Raw genomic sequence first — 21,644 nt, forward strand, 5'->3', positions numbered from 1 at the left:
ATGTATGGCCTCTAGATGGCATAACTTACCAGCTAAAGAAGAAATTAACTGTTCTACATTAGATGGTTTTAAATTAGATAATTTTTAGTATTCCTTAGAAAAGAATGGCACCATGCATGGGTCAATACATGGTTGTTTCTGCTGAATTGGTCGAAGGGTTTTCCCAATAGAAATAGGCTTTGCTCAAAAAGAACAAAAATTTGAGAAAATTTTAGTTGGAAGCATTTGCGTGCCAATGTGTGTGCAGGGATCTATACTGCATGCACTGCATCTAGATTGGAAAGAGTTATACCTGTATGCTGGATTCATCCTCTATTCGAGTGTGGGGCACCTTCTCTGCACTGTTTGCCCGAGTCCACTGGGAAGCCATTACCTTGTCTGCTCCAGAAATATTTGTATGTGTCATCTGAGGGTGAGATCAAACAATTTTTTTGTAATCTGCACATATAGAACAACAACCTAATCTTAATTATGGAAACATAGATTCTGACACATTCTTTCATTTATATATTAATTTTCAAATAAAATATCTCATTAACTATTCAGGAAGGAGCAAGATTCTCTCATCACATACACCTATCCTTGATTCTTAAGTCTCAACTGTAACCCCTTATTAGCTAGGCTTCACCTGTTCCTCTCCAATTCACTTCTCACTTTAAATGAAACCAAGTGTCTAAAGTCTCCACACTAAAATTAAGCACAATTTACTCAGCTTAAAAACGTTCTCCAGAGCCAAATTAAATGTAAAGCAATTATAGCGTGATGAGTGGGAGCAGCGAAGTGGATCCGCCACACAGACAATTAAATATTAATGAGGAAACAGTGTCTTTAAGCTCTCTTCTCTCAGCTGCATTATCAAGTCCTGCTGACAGGTCCTCTTATAACAGTCTGTCTCTTCTATTACTGACCGTCTAACCGCTAAATAAAATTATTGTGACATGTTCTGGAAACCCATATCTGCTCAATCAGAGTTGCATGATAGACATTGGAGGGTAACATACAAGCAAGAGGGTAATAAGACACACAGAGCCATTTTTTAGCTGCCTCAAGGAATAGACCACTAGCTAAGAACCAATACACAAGACCCTAAGACTTCTGGAAGCACTCAGCAAAGTAATTATGGCAGACAGAATGTCTGTTCCCTTGCATTTTTATTTCTTGGCTATAACTGTAAAAGCCCCATTAGTGCTTGTTTACTGATTGTTTATGAACTAAAATGTGCATTGTTTTTTACTGACTGTGGGAGATGCTGTGTCTCTGGCTTGAGCTCAAATTAAATGTGACAACGGTATGATGCCTGAACTCACAAAGATAATTCAGGGCCTGGATGGAGTTCTCTCCTCCACTTTTCTCTCATCACTTTTTTCCTCTCCCCTCCCTCCCCATCAAGCAGTTTCCCTCCTTCACACTACCCATGTAATTGTTCCTCCACACTTTCTTACTTCTTTTCTCAGTCTGAATTGTGTCATACCACTTTCTTTATTCTGGGGAAAACAAAAGGATAACTTTTGAAGAATGTCCTGGCCTCTCTTTTTAAAACTATGGCAGTGGATAATGACTATGCTTTCAAGTATCAAACAGGAAGTATTATAAAACAGGGCTCCACTAACACTTGAGAGCACCAAAGATGGTGGCACCAGCACCCAATTTGCGAACACCGGTGGGTTTAAAAAAAAAGGAAAGGACTGATAATAATAGTGATGTTATTTTTGTATCACAAATGTAGTTAATATATTGCATATATTTTGTCAATTAGAAATGCACATCTGATAGTAAAGCGCTGAGTTTGAGTTGGGATGCAGATGTTAATTTACTGATATTAACAACAATAAAATCTACACTCACCTAAAGGATTATTAGGAACACCATACTAATACTGTGTTTGACCCCCTTTCGCCTTCATAACTGCCTTAATTCTACGTGGCATTGATTCAACAAGGTGCTGAAAGCATTCTTTAGAAATGTTGGCCATATTGATAGGATAGCATCTTGCAGTTGATGGAGATTTGTGGGATGCACATCCAGGGCATCCAAAGATGCTCTATTGGGTTGAGATCTGGTGACTGTGGGGGCCATTTTAGTACAGTGAACTCAATGTCATGTTCAAGAAACCAATTTGAAATGATTCGAGCTTTGTGACATGGTGCATTATCCTGCTGGAAGTAGCCATCAGAGGATGGGTACATGGTGGCCATAAAGGGATGGACATGGTCAGAAACAATGCTCAGGTAGGCCGTGGCATTTAAACGATGCCCAATTGGCACTAAGGGGCCTAAAGTGTGCCAAGAAAACATCCCCCACACCATTACACCACCACCACCAGCCTGCACAGTGGTAACAAGGCAAGATGGATCCATGTTCTCATTCTGTTTACGCCAAATTCTGACTCTACCATCTGAATGTCTCAACAGAAATCGAGACTCATCAGACCAGGCAGCATTTTTCCAGTCTTCAACTGTCCAATTTTGGTGAGCTCTTGCAAATTGTAGCTTCTTTTTCCTATTTGTAGTGGAGATGAGTGGTACCCGGTGGGGTCTTCTGCTGTTGTAGCCCATCCGCCTCAAGGTTGTGTGTGTTGTGGCTTCACAAATGCTTTGCTGCATACCTCGGTTGTAACGAGTGGTTATTTCAGTCAAAGTTGCTCTTCTATCAGCTTGAATCAGTCGGCCCATTCTCCTCTGACCTCTAGCATCAACAAGGCATTTTCGCCCACAGGACTGCCGCATCCTGGATGTTTTTCCCTTTTCACACCATTCTTTGTAAACCCTAGAAATGGTTGTGCGTGAAAATCCCAGTAACTGAGCAGATTGTGAAATACTCAGACCGGCCCGTCTGGCACCAACAACCATGCGTTACTATTGTAACTGCAATGTACATTTCTATAAATGAAGAGATGTGTGGCTTAAAAAGCCTTGTAATTACCGTTGTGCATGGAACAATATTTCAGTTACCTCATCACTGATTCTAGTTTCAACTAGATTCAGCATGGAGCCATTGGGGTTCCCTTTTCATACTGTTGTAAAACTGGTAAATCTGTGTCAAATGTGTTGAGACTCGTGCTATTTACTACTGTGCAGCGTGGCACAAACAATGTGCAGGTTTGCAGTCAGGAGCCCTATAAAAGTTGTACACATGTGTCATTTTCCAAGTCACTATCCACTGCCATTGTAATAGTCAAACTTCAAACAACTTGTGGATGAGTACATGATGACAGAATTTCATTTTTGGGTGAAATATTCCTTAATGCTATAATGGTTGCTAGATGGATGCCATAGTTTCATCGCAAGTGTTAGCCGTTAGTGATTGTTAGTTTAAATGGAAACATCTAAACTACCCAAAAACAAACTGAAATCAAATGTTGCATGATGCAGTGATCCCCTACTCTCCTCTTACTAAAGATTTTACTCTTTTTATCTGTGGCTTAATTATTCATTGACAGATGCCTTTGATGAAAAATTATAAACTTCAAAGTCTTAATGAAGCTTGGAATTACATTATCAAGTGATAAAGTGCTTTTGCTTGTCTAGACTGCTTCACCTCGTCTTAAAACATGAACATGAAGTGTAGGTTTCAAGTGTAGGAACATGATGTGGTCTAACCATTTAGGAAAATGCTACAGAAGCATATCTGTAAAGCTATTATAAACGATTGATGAAAATGTAATCTAAGATGTCATATTCATAACCTGTCTGGAGAGGACCTCAAGTTCCCCCCTCAAAATAAATTTCTAAACTAAGAAATAAATTGTGGATAATATGTTGCCTACACTACAGTGCGTGAGAAGGTGATCACTTATAACTTAAGTCATGTTTGTTTAGAGTGCAGACAAATTCTTTCTTCTAAGAATTAAAATATTTGGTTCTTGAGAACTACACTTTTTAAGTGGCAGAAACAAGGTGTTCAAGATGGGAAACATCTCCTCATCCATGAAAATAATTAACAGCAGCACTTCACAGAGCTTTTGCCTCAGCACTAATTATACTCTCTATTCAACCGTTCACTCCATCAGTACAGCAGCATCATCAAATTTACTGATGACAACACCATTATTGGGTTAATCGGTGATAATGACAAATGCACATAAAGGTGAAACTCGAAAAATTAGAATATCGTGCAAAAGTTCATTAATTTCAGTAATTCAACTTAAAAGGTGAAACTAATATATTATATAGACTCATTACAAGCAAAGTAAGATATTTCAAGCCTTTATTTCATATAATTTTGATGATTATGGCTTACAGCTTATGAAAACCCCAAATTCAAAATCTCAGAAAATTAGATTATTACATGAAATCAATAAAAAAAAAGGATTTTAAATACAGAAATGTCGGCCCTCTGAAAAGCATAATCATGCATATGTACTCAGTACTTGGTTTGGGCCCCTTTTGCATTAATTACTGCCTCAATGCGGCGTGGCATGGATGCTATCAGCCTGTGGCACTGCTGAGGTGTTATGGAAGACCAAGATGCTTCAATAGCGGCCTTCAGCTCTTCTGCATTGTTTGGTCTCATGTCTCTCATCTTTCTCTCGGCAATGCCCCATAGATTCTCTATGGGGTTCAGGTCAGGCGAGTTTGCTGGCCAATCAAGCACAGTAATACCATGGTCATTGAACCAGGTTTTGGTACTTTTGGCAGTGTGGGCAGGTGCCAAGTCCTGCTGGAAAATGAAGTCAGCATCTCCATAAAGCTTGTCTGCTGAAGGAAGCATGAAGTGCTCTAAAATGTCCCGGTAGACGGCTGCGTTGATTCTGGACTTAATAAAGCACAGTGGACCAACACCAGCCGATGACATGGCTCCCCAAACCAACACAGACTGTGGAAACTTCACACTGGACGTCAAGCATCTTGGATTGTGTGCCTCTCCATTCTTCCTCCAGACTCTGGGACCTTGGTTTCCAAATGAGATACAAAATTTGCTCTCATCAGAAAAGAGGACTTTGGACCACTGAGCAACAGACCAGTTCTTTTTTTCTTTAGCCCAGGTAAGACGTTTGACATTTGAAGCCCATGTCCAGGACCCGTCTGTGTGTGGTGGCTCTTGATGCAGTAACTCCAGCCTCACTCCACTCCTTGTGAAGCTCCCCCACACATTTGAATGGCCTTTTCCTGACAATCCCCTCCAGGCTACGGTCATCCCTGCTGCTTGTGCACCTTTTTCTTCCACACTTTTCCCTTCCACTTAACTTTCTATTAATGTGCTTTGATACAGCACTTTGAGAACATCCAACTTCTTTTGCAATTACCTTTTGAGGCTTTCCCTCCTTGTGGAGGGTGTCAATGATGGTTTTCTGCACAACTGTCAGGTCAGCAGTCTTCCCCATGATTGTGAATTCAACTGAACCAGACTGAGAGACCATTTAAAGGCTCAGGAACCCTTTGCAGGTGTTTAGCTGATTAGAGTGTGACACTTTGAGCCTACAATACTGAACATTTTCACAATATTCTAATTTTCTGAGATTCTGAATTTGGGGTTTTCATAAGCTGTAAGCCATAATCATCAAAATTATATCAAATAAAGGCTTGAAATATCTTACTTTGCGTGTAATGAGTCTATATAATATATTAGTTTCACCTTTTAAGTTGAATTACTGAAATTAATGAACTTTTGCACGATATTCTAATTTTTCGAGTTTCACCTGTACATGGAGTACCCTCTGCGGGAGAGAAACCTAGAAAATGGGGTTAATGTACATATAACCGCCATGTAGACTTGAGTGCTAGTGAAACAAATTAACCTATCGTGAACTTAAGAAAACAAATGTCAACTCACACATCAATCTGCATTAATGGCTTACCTGTTGCAATCATTAACAATGCTTCTTTGGACTGCCAATATCTGAAGACCTCACCTGGACAACAAACACTTCAAAATTAAACAAGCATATCAACAACCACAATTTTTTTTGCAGTGCTTGAAAAATGTGCAAACACATGTTTGTGAAACTTTCTACTGTGACATTGTGTGAAAGTATGCTGATGGGTGGCATGTATCCTTGGCTCATAGGGAAAAACAAATGTAGAACAGAAAAGCCATTTGAAGATAGTCAGAACAATATCATCCCTTCTTAAAACTTTTCACTATCCTGGACTGGTAGAACATTTCAAGAGCTTTTAGATGTTTTGTTCCTTCCTTCTGCAAAGTTTTATGAAACAGCTTCTTAACTGGATGGTTACAGAAGTGTCAGATGGTCTGGATGGAGTCATCTGCAATATTGAAAAATGTTCTCATATTGGAAAGATCTTAAGCAAAACTCTTGGGCCCATGCAGTCCTGGAAAGTACAAATCACTTGCAAGTTTATTGGTGGACAACTTTCAGATACTGCCTACAACCAACAAGAATTTAAAGATTAATAATATGGATTATGATCACAAGAACTCATAGCATGGATAACTGTGAAGACTGAAAAAGCTAGGATGACGATATCTGAATAAGGGGATACAAGCATATACAGAATGTGGATATGATGACTGACAACCTGCCAACAAGTCTACAGGTATTCATGGAATTGATGGAAGTTGAAAGAAAATGGTGTCCATTCTCAGAAAAATTATTGTCAAACTGTGCAGCCTACACCAATAAAAAGCAGCTGATCTGTATAAAGCGTTACTTGCCGAAAAAACAACTATTGAGTAACAGATACAGTCCTACAGAATTGTTGATAAGGCGTCAACTCTGCAGCACTCTACCTACCTTTCCAGCTGCACTGGATCCAGCATTACAGAGCATAGGAGTGAGGACTGTCAAGCACAAGAAAAATGAGTAGAGGTGGATAGACAGGAAGCAGCTTGATTTGGAGACATTTGGCTGGAGACCTCACCAGACTGGTGCCAGATGGTGTGTGTGTGTGTGTGTGTGGATCACTGACGCCAAGGTAAAGGGTATAGTGTTTCCTTTAGACAGAAAATCCCTATTTGATCTTACTTTATCAGTATGTGACAGCAGTGCACACTCAGGAGAAACTTCCATCTCATAGGCTGTAACAGTTCAAGGATGGGCAAGGAGAAGGCGAGAACTGGCTGAACAGTAAACATAAAGTTAATTAAATAAAGTAAATAACATAAACGTTTTTACATAAAGTTTAATGTCAAATTTAACTTAAAACAAACATAAACAGATGCACATGCAACGCAGCCGCATGCGTCTCCCTCTCTCTCTCTAACTGGTGCCTCCGACTCCCCTTTATCTCACTCTCCCGCTGATCAGCTGATTCAGCTCCGACGGTGCACCCAGAGCCATTGAAAATGAGAGTTGCGACACTCCCATAGACTTCCATTGTAAATGAAGAATGTGGAAGTACTGTACTATTGGCCAAACTCCTTTCTTGGCTTAAATTGAGCAGTTGCTGTTTGATTGATATATAGATTAGATTTAACTTTGCCATTGCATTGAGTACTATAAATATAAGTATCATCAACGTAGTAAATTGTAATGTGGGCTAATTAATAAAACAACGTGTTTAACAAGTCCCATTTACTTAAACAGTCTAACGTTAAATGTAAAGTAAAACAACAGTCCTAAGCAGGCTATAGTACGGTAGCTAGCATAGTCATTTCTAGCTCTGCTTCACAATACTGCTGCCTAGTGTTATATGATAATATAATATAAATAAATGTAAATATTAATAATAAAGTAGCAGACATATAAATGATACAACACACCAGTAACAAATGGGCATTATGTGTTAATATACCGAAAATTGCTGTAAATCTAGTAGGTGCTGCTATCTGTCCTGCAGAAAACCATTCAAACTGGTTGACAGCATGGATTTGTTTGGAACTATTGAGAGCTACATGAACCATGAGATAGCGTGTCAGCGAGATCAAAGATTGTCTCAACTCTCTTTTTCAATAGCTCTGCACGCACCATCACGGCCTGGCCATGCCCTCCTCCTCGTCACATAGACCTAGTGCAATTGCCTGCTGAGGAGGTAAATCAGTGAGGGCCTCAGCATCTAAAATGTCTGAGAAAGACCTCTCCGCTTACAGGACAGACTCAAGCAGTGTCTACCACAGGGCGCTCAGGTTACACTTGGCATTGCATTGTGAGAACAACAGCAGGCAGAGAAGTGAAAAACTGAAGGGACACGAAGCAAACAATTTAGGCTATGTGATACTTAGTATGACTTATTGTTTAAAGGTGCTGTAAGCTATTTTTTAATGGAATGGTATGCAGAAAATGTTCATTCTTCCTGAAAGATATCACTGAAATAAGTGTTCTGACATATCTCACCAGTCTCTGTGACAGCTCTAGACTGTGCAAACAGCAAACAAAAAGGTGACTGTGAGCCGCGGACATGTTGTATTATCAGACAATCAGAAGATTTTGATGTGCTTTCTGCCTGTCAATCATTTTGCATGTTCTCATAGTGTAGTAGTTGGAGAGGATCATTTAGGTTTAATGTCATATTCAGATTGACAACTGTTGTCAGCTGAAGATGCTATTTTGCTACTGTTCTGATTGACAACCATGAGAAGGTGACGGTCTTAATGCTATCTTTGTAGGACTGGTTTTTGGAAAGGGGGGTGTGTCTAATTCAACAGCTAAGTCTCTTGGCAGTTCCAGTTAAGAATGGCTAAAATCGCTTACAGCACCTTTAATCTCCCGAATGTAGAATGGGGTGTACATTTATATATAATAGTAATATTCTATATCTACTTGAATTACAGAAGGAGGCTGCGCAGTAAGAGTAGAAAACAGTCGTAAGACTAGACATAAATGTTTTTGACCCAGGGTCAGAAATTATAGTAGGCTTGGGACAAAATGCCCCCAAAAATGACAAAAAAATGTAGGGGTAAAATATGCCCATGGCTGTAATGAATAACCTCTTTTTTCTGATATGTTTTCAAATATTTAATGCTAAGAGTTGGTGCTAACATAAATTTATAGGTAACAGCCTTACTGAAATAAATTAGAACTTATATTAATAAACTAATGAAATAAAAATATTTTAGGCTACATGAAGGACAACAGTTTTTTTTTTCTTAAAATGCCAACATTAAGGTAAAAACTGCAGAATCAGGAGGTAAATATTGACCCATAATAAAAAAATTTAAATGGATAGTTCACCCGAAAAATTTAATTCTCTCATTATTTACTCAATCTCATGCCATCCCAGATATCTATTAATTTTTTTCTTCTACTAAACACAAACAAAGATTTTTAGAAGAATATTTCAGCTCTGATGGTCCTGACAATGCAAATAAATGGTGACCAAAATTTTGAGGCTCCAAAGAACCCATAAATGCAGCGTAAAAGTAATCCATAAGACTCCAGTGTTTAAATTTATGTTTTAAAAAGTGATATGTTTGGTGTGGGTGAGAAACATATCAATATTTAAGTCCTTTTTACTAGTAGATGACAATATGCATGAAGAATGCAAATCACCCCAAAAAAATTTAATGTGAAAGTGAAGAAATATTCTTCTAAAAATCTTTGTTTGTGTTCAGCAGAAGAAAGAAAGTCTCTGGGATAGCATGAGGGTGAGTAAATCATGAGAGAATTTTAATTTGTGAGTTAACAATCTTTTTAATTTCTGACCCTGTTCTGGCCAGATCTGTTTATAATGTCAACCAATAGTAAAGTTAAAAAAAAAAAAGAAGAAGAAGAAAAAGAAATATGCTTCTGTTCTATCTAGTACATTTTGCCTTTTTTTTTCTTCTTTTTTTTTCATATAATCAATCATACTATCGAATTTTGGTTCAGACAATCTACTCTTCTTTGTGTTCATCTAATACAGAGACTTTTAAGCTACTTTGCAGGGCAACATGAAACCTGGCAAAGCGATGGCAACCAATATTCAGTAGCTTAAATCCCATAATTATTTAAATCTCGTGCACGTAGCAATTAACTCCCTGTGACCTGTTCCAGCTAAATATAATTATCTGGCGTAGAACCTGCATAACAATAGAAGTTTTATTGCTCCCTTATGTTTCAAAACACCCACTATGATTAGGCGTGAGGTAGCTAGGTGTGATAAAATCAAGTTATTTTGTTTGAGCACATTTTTTTTATTCATAGAATGAAATACTCAAAAAAATAGATAGAACAGAACAGCTCCACTTCTGCTTTCTTTTCTCTTAATAATGTTCTTATTTCTCACCTAATATAAGCAGCCAAGTAAAATTCCTCGGAACTTGTAGGTCGTGTTGCAAATGGTTCATCGCAGTAAAGTAACATTGTAAAAAACTTCAATCCTTTTGCTCATATCGTGCGTCTTTGCACATTATAGAGACAGTTTTATTTTATTTTCAGCGGGAAATAGTCGAGCTGTTTTTTTTTTCTCTTTTTTAAGGTACCGCGCCAGACCACGTTGCCATGACAACAGCTCGCGATTCTTCCTCAATGAAAGCTCATGGGACATTAATAGAACGCGCTTTAAAGTTAAGCACACTCACCTTTCCGCGTAGTTGTTGTGTTTGAGAAGGCGTTTTCCTTTGTAATAGCTCTTACCGGTCATCGAAATCCCTAATGCAAAATCATTTCAGATGTGACACTTGCGAGTTGTCCAAACTTTCCTAGATGGGAGGAGGGAGGGGGGAAGTACGGTGTGGTGTGAGGGACATCACAGTACGAGAGGCCATAGACGTCAGAATCAGCTTTATTGCAAGTATGCTTACTCATACAAGGAATTTGTCTGGGTGACAGGAGCTTCCAGTGCACAACAATACAAAAAACAATACAAAAACAGCAACAAGACATAGATCATAATACATATTAATTAATTAATTAATTACACACACACACACAGACACATACATAGATACACACATACACACACATCGTGCAATTCTAATACAAATATATTTTATGTACAGTGCAATCTATGTATATATTAGATATTTCCAGTGGAGTTGAGTTTGCTCCTCACATACTGCGATTTGAAGTTGTCTCTCGAATAGACGTATACGTATACGTACACACACACGCACACACACACACACACGCACACACACACGTGCATACATATGAGCCTATGAGAGAGACAAATGCAGACTCAACTCCACTGGAAATATTCAAACCTACATAGCACCGAAATTTACCGTTTACCTTTAAGCAACACAGTTAAAACTCGTAACTGTGTTTTTGTAGTGAGGCGTTTACTTTCACTTTGCTTGAACTAAATCGGACAAACTTAGTTCCTTGCAACACTCTTAAATATGCTTTTGGATTAATTTGATCTTTTTAAAATTATGTACCAATATTATTGTATATAAATCCTGCTATACCTAAATTAGACTGTACAGTTCTAGTGGCTAGATATTCATCAGTCACAAAGTGTTTCTCTTTCTCTTGTGGTTTCCGTTTTTGGTTTAGTCGTGTATCATATCACACATATTAGATGAGTTTGTATTCATTTGAGTAGGTGTTTGTCTCCATCTACTGGATCATGTGATGCTCTATAAGGTTCATGCCTTTTTGTTTCCTTTACAGTGGCAAACATATTTTTATTATGTGATATAAACAAGTTTTGCAAGATATATATATACATACTTACAGTACTGTGCAAAAGTTTTAGTCTTCAAAAATAATGCCGTAAAAAGTTTTCATTTATCAATTAACATCATACAAAGTCCAGTAAACATAAAAAAGCTAATATCAATATTCGGTGTGACCACCTTTGCCTTTAAAACAGTCGCAATTCTCCTAGGTACACCTGGACACAGTTTTTCTCAGTTGTTGGCAGATAGGATGTCCCAAGCTTCTTGGAGAATTTGCCACAGTTCTTCCATCTATGTAGGCTGTCTGAATTGCTTTTGCCTCTTTACGTAATCTCAGACAGACACGATGTTCATTGGGGGGGCTTTGTGGGGGCCATGTGTGTGTGTGTGTGTGTGAGCGTGTATTTATCACTTTGTGGGGACCAAATGTCCCCATAAGGATAGTAAAACCAGAAATTTTTGACCTTGTGGGGACATTTTGTCGGTCCCCATGAGGAAAACAGCTTATAAATCATACTAAATTATGTTTTTTGAAAATGTAAAAATGCAGAAAGTTTTCTGTGAGGGTTAGGTTTAGGGGATAGAATATAAAGTTTGTACAGTATAAAAACCATTATGTCTATGGAAAGTCCCCATAAAACATGGAAACACAACGTGTGTGTGTGTGTGTGTGTGTGTGTGTGTGTGTGTGTGTGTGTGTGTGTGTGTGTGTATGTGTGTGTGTGTGTGTGTGGCAATGACACACAGAGTTGCATGATAGTCTTTTACTTTAGGCAGACTCATGACAATGACCATTGGACTTTTTTTGCTAATTTGCTTGAGCAATAAAAGCTATGGATTTTAAACCAAGAGTAAAAAAAATAATATATATATATATATATATATATATATATATATATATATATATATATATATAAAGTATATAATATGTATGACAATTTCATTGATGTTTAAAAACATATCAGGTTATTAATCAGTGTCAAGCTAAATAATTCATTAACAGTTAATAGAAGTTTGGAATTATAGTAAAATAAAATGCACAAAGGAACATTTTATTAGAAGGATACTGAACATTATATTGCTTTGTAAATTGGGGGGGGAAAACAATCTAAATCAACTTCAGCTATACAGTTGTAAGAACATTTATGAAAAGTATTTATGAGGATTTATCCATTTAATACTTACAAGGAAAAGACCTGGCCATGCTGAATTTGTTTTTTTTTTTAAATAATGCAGGCTCAAAAGTGGAATATTGTATTAGTCACTGGTTGAATCCTCTGTTCTTTGGATGATACTTACAGGTATCTCAATTGGGCAATTCTCAATTGAGTTTACTTATCTCTAGACTCTAATCTGGCCATTCCAGAGCATATCTTTTTTCCTCTGTTAAAGCCATTCTGTTGTTGTGCTTCTATTTTCTGGTTATGGAATGATACTCCTGACATTCTCCTGTAAAATGCTTCAAAGGTGGGAGGGGGTTATGTGTTCAGGACTAGTGGTCAAGCGATATGGGTTTTTCAAAGACCGATGCAAATAACAATATCTAGAGAGCAGGATAAACATAATACAATTTAACAACAGAAATCAGATGTACACAAAATTTCTCAAGTGAAACTAACACTTATTTGTATGCAATATTTAATTAAATTTGCATAAACTGGACAAGAAAAAACATTGAAAACATAAAGTGTTAACCATTGACAACTTTATTGATAGATTCTGGAACTAACACAAGGGAAGATTATGCTTCAGTTAATTTGCGAAGCGAACACAGTTATCAGCCAATGCCAATAATTACAAAATTACCAGATATTGACCGATTAATCGGGCTAGCTGATATTTCGTCTATCACTATTCAGGACACTCACTCGGCCACTCCTATGGATAGTAGCAACAGTTCTGGATTCCTCTATTTGTAAACAATTTGACTGAAGATTAAAAACGTTAGATTTACAAATTCTTGTGCATTTAGAAATGCTTTGGCAGCCTTGTCCATTTTCATGCATGTCTATAATTCCTCTTTAAACATTTCTTGTTACCAAGCCATGGTTTTTCTCAGTTAATATGAAAAAAAAAAAACTGTTGGCAACACACATCATGCTACCAATCATTTCTCATTGATTGGAACACCTTTAATTAGCCTTTGGAGAAGTTATTGGAGAAGCTGATACCTTTACTAATCAGTGCTATTGGCAAAAAGAGGTGCAGTTATTTGTGTTATTAACTTAAACAGATTCTGCTATTGTTACTTGGCCTAAAAGCAGCCCACATTGAATGAGTAATTGATATAGAAATGCAGGTATTTCCAAAGGGTCTGACCATCTTTTCTTGGAACTGTACATAAGGAAAGGCTGCAGTCCAGTTGTTTCTTATTTTTTGTTCTCTCACGTGTAATTATAACCAAAATGAGAGCATGAGAATGCAATGGAAAGATTGCAGCTGTTTTATTTGAGGCCCACTGCCATGGTGTTTTGTTAAAATAGTAATTCACCTGCAATTTGCAGATACTGTAGATTAAATTAATTCAGTCCTTGTTGTGCATTCCATGATGCAAAATCAGCTTTGTGGCATTAAAGCATTTCAGAGAGGGAGATAAAGAATGTGTGCTGCTCTTTGAAGAGAAAAGAAAAAGCTTCAAGGGTTTGCAAACATTCCTTATCCTTCTCAACAATATTCAAAATAGCACATGAAGCCTACATGTATTAAAGCAAAATTCCGAATTTTAAAGCTTACTTTGGGTTTTCTACTTTTCAGAAACTTCAGATAAGTGTCTGAGTGTATAAAAATAATCTCAAAGAAACATATAAGGCCAAGCTTTTTCTCACTACCAAAGAAAAACTAACTTGTAGTATACATTTTTATAGTTCACTGTCTTCACAAATAAATGTATCTCTTGAACAATAAGCAAATCACTGCACGGGATGGTGGTGTAAAATATTTGTGATGTGAACATGTGATGGGTAAAAGGCTAATACAGTAACCTCAACTTTGTTGAGTTGATTGAGTTTTTATTTGTCTGTGACCAACACTGAATTGTATAACTTGTGTATCATTATCAAATCCTTTGCCTTGACAAATAAAACTCTATATTATGTTCTTGGTTAAAGTGGGTTTCTCATAGAGGTACTTGTGTTATTTTGCACTATGTATCCAAGCATTATTTTATTCATTCACACAAAACATTCCAAGAATATTAGGTTAAACAAGGACATACTGTATCTCCATAACAGATTCAACTGAGATCGACTCTGTTGACGTTCTGCACTCAAACAGACTTTCTCCTCTTGCCAAAGACATTATTAATGAGCTTTGCCATGGACTTTGAGCCGCTGTATCTCCTCCGGTCACCTCTATGCTTAAGCTGTTCCATCACATGGCGAATAAGCTTTGTGAAGAGGTTGCCGATCTCCAAGTAGTTCTCAGCCGCTGACACCTCCTGGAAGAGGCAGTTGTTTTCCTGGGCCAGAGAGCATCCCTCCTCCTCACTCACTTGACGACTGTGGCATAGGTCTTGCTTGTTACCCACAAGGCAGATCGGCACATCCCTGTTTATACAAAATCAAATCAGGTTGTTTATCTTCAAGAGAAAATTGCTTTATGAGGAGAACATGGCCACATAAAACAACTAATAGACCATTTCAAGGATGTAAACAATAACAAAGGAATTAGAACGCTACTGCATATGTGAGGCCTTATAGCATTTCCGGTAGCAGCATGTTTATAATCCAGAACTGTCCAAATAAAATGACTAGTGCATACTTCTAGAGTCTAGCTAAAGCAGAACAAATGAGATTTTTGCAACAACTGAAAATAAACATTGCGGTGTCATTACTGGATCCTTAAAATAAACCTCTGAGTCAACCAGTTTTTTCAAAGAACATCAAATGTTTACCTGAAGTGACTTATTCAGACGTGTTGATACTGAGAAAGGTCGTAATGAAAGTGTATGAGGGACCTAACAAGTGTATGAGGAACCTAACAAGCAATACATCTAAAGTACAATTATTTTAGATGCTCACAATTATTTCCTCATCGGCAAGGTCAGGATAATCAATGAAGTTATTAATGCTATAATCCAGTGGCTTGCAGACAATGTAAGGTTTTAATTTATCATTTAAAAAAAACTTTCCTTGTGTGTCTCTTTCTTCTGTCAGAGCTACTCCAGCTACTGAGAACTTGGCAGTGCAATACTGCTGATAATGTTGACTTTTGTAAGGCAAATTGATTGTTAGGTTCCTCATCTGTAAGTCGCATTTTATAAAAGTGTCTGCTAAATGATTGTAAACGTAAATTTCTTGCGCAGCTTCGTTCATCATTATGGGAGCGATGAGCGTTCTATTGTCACTTTTAGAGACTTAAAGAAATACTCTGACTTAATTAGCCAGGTAAACTCTACCTATCTTGCTTTAAGAAAAAAATTCAGTTCACCTTCCAGAGATAAGATGTGTGTTACAGTTGAAAGGACTGCATCCAGACATTTTGCTTCACTGCATCGGTTCAAGCGTTCATTTGTGGTTGCTTTCAGAAATCTAAACATTTTAATTTCCTTTAGTTCCAGGCATCCAGGGAGCATCCAGCCACCGAACAACATGGTCCACATTTTAATAATGACATTCTTTTACAATCATATTAGCATTATTAGCGTTAATTGTGTTATAGTCACTATGAATGAACTGCCTCCTGCTGTTGTTTTGAATGAGTTTGTCAAATAGACAGAAATGTTCAAGGAACAATGGTGTCCCTCCCTACACCAACAAATAGCCCTTGAAATGTTCTATTACTGTAAATTAATTGCATTATGACAATGATATTTATATTGATTCTAAAAAATTTCGAACTTTGAGTTTGTTTTTCACAGTCTGATTCCTAATTGGATCAATGGCTATGATCATGAAACGTATATACATGGAAAATTTTCCTCAAATGACACCAGAGCAAGTGGAACTGTTATGCACGAGAAGGTGCCAAAGGGTTATTACAAAGTGTGAGCTCAAACATAAAGGATCACTTCAATTTAGAACCTAATGATTGGAAAATGTACAAAGGGCTTCTGTTGGGAGACCAAGCTTAAATTCTACTACAACTTCTTTAATGGCTTGTTGCCATTTTATTTAAGTGTCAAAGATTTTAAGCCAATTTTTGAGGAACATGTTGGATTCTGACCACCTATGAGTGATCTCATTGCCTTGTTTCAGAGACCTAATGGGCTCCAGATGCCCCGTTTCATGCTCTCACTTACTATTGTTTCAAAAGACTTTCAAAACATTGAAAGACTAAACCATTCAGACTTTTTAAGTAAATGTCATGGACTAAAATGGAAACCATTGGGTGCAGTTGAGTCATGGCGCAATTTTCAAAACCATTAGAAATGTAATCAACAAAGACAGCCCTTTAATGAACTATGTACTCTTTCTACTATCTTCATGTTCTAATCATCTACAAAATCCAATATTAGCCAGTCCAAGCAGGAAACCTCCACTCCCCTGTTCTGCAAATGGTCCTCATTAATTCATTAAAACTCCATCCTCCTATCCCAGCCAGCATAAGGAAAGAGGTCAAAAGGTTACAGAAGAGAATCTAACTCACCCTTTACAAGTCTCTCGACGGCTCTCTTTGATCTGCGCCAGGATGTTTTTGGCATTTAGAAAGGATGCACGATCGCTGATGGTGTACACCACCACAAAGCCATCAGCCCAGTCCACCGGTTCCTCCAGGATACATCTGCTTTCTCCACTCTGCCAGGGAAAGGGGGTGCAAAGGGGTACAGTCAAAAACAACAAGCTCATCTAAAATCCTGTTTAACCAAATGGAAAACTGGACATAAGGACAGAGACCTGGTCCTGAGATAATTACAATTGAACTCTTCAAGTGAAAGCGTAGTCAGGGCCGTATCAAGGTAATCAGGGCCCCCTGGCCGTATCTTGCTCTGGGCCGTTTTCCTATTTAAAATAAAAATGTGAATTTGTTGTGGGGCCCCCTGGAACTTTGGGCCCCTAGAATTGTTACCAACTTTCACCCCACTAGCTACAGCCCTGAGTGTTGTATCAGAGAGCAAAGGGAGAAGTACACAGCAATAATCTCTTGCATTGTCTAAGGCTCAGTACTTCTGGATCTGAAAGCTGTTAATGTTATTTTTTCTACCAGAAGTATTTGTTTTGAACGCAGTGACTGACTGCCAATGCCGACTGTGTACATGAACACTTTTTTTACAGGGCAAAAGGGTGTCCATGTCTTGACTTGGGTTTTGGAAATCAAAGTACAACAACAACTGCTTAAGTAAAAGGTCCCAGATGCAGCAGTTGTAAGCTGTGAGGCTCAGGCAGCTCACTATATACTGTGTTTCGGGGAAGGGTCATAAAACCCATCCGAACACAACATGCATTTTTCCATATGAACCAGGTATATCAGAGCATGCTGCCCCATGGCAATGTTTGTATGAATGCTAGCCATGAGCTCAGAGTAGCTGTTATGAAAGAATAAACACATACCTGCGAGCATGGATCAAAGACTTCCAAGTTCAACTGTCTTCCATCAATGGAGAGCCTTTTATGGTATAAGGAGTCTGCAAAAAATGATGTTGGATAAAATCCTTGTGATTACAACAAACATGCACATAATAAAAATCTGACCCCTGAACTGAAGTGGGATTGTTAGATATTTACATCAAATTCAATGGCATTAAAGCAAAGACTGAGGCCATGTGATTTGATACACATGTAATTTTACCAGAGGTGCAATGAATACTGAAAGCCTCAGAAATCCTTGGTATGATTGCATGACTAGTGCGAAGAGGTTACATTTTAAGGACGTAGATGATAGGAAATTATACAGCAGCCCAGATTGTGCATAGAGATGGCCTATTAAAGGCCTTTTAAAGTATATTAACAGTTAGGTCCACTAATCTGACTGGCCAAGTGTCTGTTTTTGTTTTCTGGTCTCCAAATTTTTCTCTCGCATCGGCATTTGTTTTTAGCAGATAATGTGATAATAAAAATTGCCAAAAAAAATTCTATTGTGGCTCCATAGTGCAAATACTTCACAGTCTCACTTTTCAAAGTTTAAGGAGTGGGTAAATAGCATTAAGCGATGACCCGAGGTGAGATAAGTTGATATTTATTAACTACTTTTAGATGTCTAAGTTGAACTAATTTTTACTCCAACTAACACTTAAAATGGTTGTTGTTCTTCTGCCTGGATTGGTAGTTTTTACATTACATTGTATAGAAACCTTCTTATAGAAAACAGTCCAGTCAGACTCAGAATCAGAATCATTATGTTGCCACTCAGTGTTTGGACACTTCACTATTTGTATCACTCTGCTTGTCTTTGTTCACAGCTTTCCAAATATTAGTACAAATTTTGATACATATTTCTTTCTTATTTCATTCACTGATTCATTCAGTGACCATTTGTATAGATTACATCTTTCTAAAAGCAGGTTGCAACAAACAAGCCTATTTTGTGTAGTGAGTCATTGAATCCTTGACTCAAGTGATTCATTAAACAACACTGATTCATTCAAGACCAAAGCAATGGAAGTGAATGGAAATTATTCACTTAATAGATTCATTCAAAAACACTGATTAGTTTACAAACTAAACACTGATACTTTTAAACCACATATGAGAAAAGTGCAGAGAGTGATGTGCTTGATGCTTTGGCTTCTTTGGAACTATTTTGGCTGGTGGAGGAGGAGTGCACAAACTAACTGACCCATGTTTGTCTGAAATGTAAGTTATTCAATTTTATTTATGAATAATCCATCCATCCATCCATCCATCCATCGTCAACCGCTTATCCTGTGTACAGGGTCGCGGGGGGCTGGAGCCTATCCCAGCTAACATTGGGCGAAAGGCGGGGGACACCCTGGACAGGTCGGCAGTCCATCGCAGTTTATGAATAATCATTTATTATAATTTATTTATGTTTGTTGAACTTCAAGTTGTCTTGTAGACTCTCTTCTTTGAAAATAATGTTTACTTTGGTGCCTTGATTCATTTTATGCTTTAAATTTTCTTTTTTGTTATTGTATAAAATGAACGTCCTCTTACATAAGCTTGAAGTCATGTTCTTCATGTATTGAAAGAAAAATAAAGCTTTGTGCTGTCAACTACTGTATAACATTATGCCAGGTTTTATGATGAGGCAGATAAAACACAATCATCTATGTAATGAAAAGCATGTGAGACTATACTTACTAGCATTTGATGCATATTCGCCAATGAATCGCTTGGTCAAGAATCTCACCAAAACCGCTGAGGACAAGAAAGGAGAGATGATTGAGTATCTAGTTATTGAGAGTGATGATCCTGAGATGACTGGTTGCTTGAAATTCTTGAAATAGGAAAAGAGGGCAAGAGGTCAAAGTCCAGCTCCTCATCAAAGACTTGGCCACTTTATAGTGAGTGCTGGTACATATTTAGCTCAGGAAAACCTTTATGGACTTTTGTTCCTCCATGAGCACACTACCTGGTCTATATTAAATATTTGAGCCATGAAGCTATGCTGGCTCATTGAGTCATTGAAGTCAGGGCGTGAGTTTCCATGCATAAATACACATTGTGGCAGCCTCATGAAAGTTGCTTTCCCACCAAATAAGGCCCATAAAGCAGTTAGGATCTTATCCATTTTCCTCCCATACCCAATCAATTCTGCAATAATAGACCTTACTTGGCATTCTGTTCTGCCTTCACCCTGGTCACTTGGATCAGAACCCTGACAGAGGACTCCCCCACTACCTCTAGTGTTTCGATCTCAGGGTACATAGCATCATCATTCCCGACTACTTAATAGTCATTAATACAGGTGTGCAGCCTGAAGGGCTAAATGTCCCTGTAGTGGAACAAAAATTATCTCTCACCAGTTTCAGCAATTACTTGCATTTCACAAGCATCCATTTTAATTTCCCACTTGGATGATTTGTTTAACAATGACCTCACTCCTGTGATCTGTTCCAACATACAAAGTGTTTTCACAGTATTTGTAGAGCTCAGACATAAAACCTCAGCTCAATGTAAAAATACTCACACACATCACTGTACAACCACACTGTAACAACTCAAACATGGATGATTTCCAACTCACACATGAGTAAAAACACTTCTATTGTACAACTGGAAACATGATGTAAAGCCTAAAAATCATTGTTAGTTTGAAAAACACAAATTCACATGTACAGTACATGTAAGTGATCGGGGCTGAATTATGTTGATATGGTGAAATAATGATTAAAGGGCTGAACACTCACCAGATTTGCCTGCTCCCTCACTGCCCAGCAGGGCCAATTTGATGTAATTCATGGTTGTAGAGTTAGTCCTTTCTTTGCTGTTTCTCTGTGTCCAAATGGTTAGACAGTTCCAGCCACTACTATACTATTTACTCTGCTCAGAAAATGTGTGCCACGCTCTCCCTCTATCTCTGTCTCTAACTTTCTTTCTTTCTGTTACACTCACAAACATTCCTCTCCTCTGTCTTCCCTCCCACCACAAAGAGTGTTGAGCTGCCACAAGGTCATTTCACCATTGAACACAGATGGGATTCTCTTTGATAGTTCATGTTGTGCAGCTAAGTGGAGAGTGAATTAAACCAGTGCTCTGTGATCTTGTAAATGATGTGCTATTGTCACCTCTTCTTTAGATTCAAATTTATTTTAAAGATTAAATCATCTCAATTTAGAATCGTTTTATCTTATTTTTAATTACAAAAAGGTTAATATAACCAATAATCTTTTTCTGGTCATTTGTTTTAGATTCCAGAACATAACTCTGTGCATTGATACATCTCAAACCTTATACTGGAATTGAAGGTTTGGGTCAGGTATTTAGATTTGTATACTGTTTGGAGTGTTTGGCAAGGCTGTCTAGCATCAAGTATAGTTGATGCTGTAGTTAGCGGGGCTAAAATGTTAGCCCCAACAGCTAAGTTCTCTGTGCCAACATACTATTTGGACCAAACATTTCAGCCATATTTTGATCAATTCTTTTTAAAGAGGAGAGCAGCAATCAGTTTTCCCTCTTTTCCAAAACAGTTCTAAAAAATTAAAGACGTTCAGCCAGCCAAACTTTAATTTCATGGGCTGCTACACTGGTCAGGGAGTCTTTTTTCCACATACTTTTTTTCTTTCTCGCTCTTTTCATTCTTCAGCTGAGTTCACAGCGGTGTCCCATTATTATTCTGTTATGTTTCATTTGATTTTTGTCAGC

The 21,644-nt window shown here is 37.7% G+C and overlaps 2 protein-coding genes across 2 annotated transcripts in view; both read right to left on the reverse strand.

The window, feature by feature from the left end:
* The window catches only part of stk33 (serine/threonine kinase 33), a 29,126-nt gene extending 18,624 nt beyond the window's left edge, over positions 1–10,502 (reverse strand). Inside the window, exons 1-4 of the mRNA XM_052145678.1 lie at positions 10,399–10,502; positions 6,926–7,020; positions 5,798–5,851; positions 293–406 (exon numbers count right to left, since the gene is read on the reverse strand). Of these exons, the coding sequence (XP_052001638.1) occupies positions 293–406 (114 nt within the window). The 5' untranslated portion in view covers positions 5,798–5,851; positions 6,926–7,020; positions 10,399–10,502. The remainder of the gene's footprint in view (positions 1–292; positions 407–5,797; positions 5,852–6,925; positions 7,021–10,398) is intronic.
* Positions 10,503–13,149: 2,647 nt separating this feature from the next.
* rerglb (RERG/RAS-like b) lies at positions 13,150–20,963 on the reverse strand. Its single transcript, XM_052145732.1, has 5 exons — positions 20,690–20,963; positions 19,641–19,697; positions 17,931–18,004; positions 17,029–17,177; positions 13,150–14,987 (listed from the first exon to the last, which is right to left on the reverse strand). Exons 1-5 carry the CDS (start codon positions 20,739–20,741, stop codon positions 14,708–14,710), a joined length of 612 nt encoding a protein of 203 aa, XP_052001692.1. The 5' UTR covers positions 20,742–20,963; the 3' UTR covers positions 13,150–14,707.
* Positions 20,964–21,644: the final 681 nt, after the last annotated feature.

Source organism: Xyrauchen texanus, chromosome 2 (assembly GCF_025860055.1).
Source record: "Xyrauchen texanus isolate HMW12.3.18 chromosome 2, RBS_HiC_50CHRs, whole genome shotgun sequence".
Classification (NCBI taxonomy): Eukaryota; Metazoa; Chordata; class Actinopteri; order Cypriniformes; family Catostomidae; genus Xyrauchen; species Xyrauchen texanus.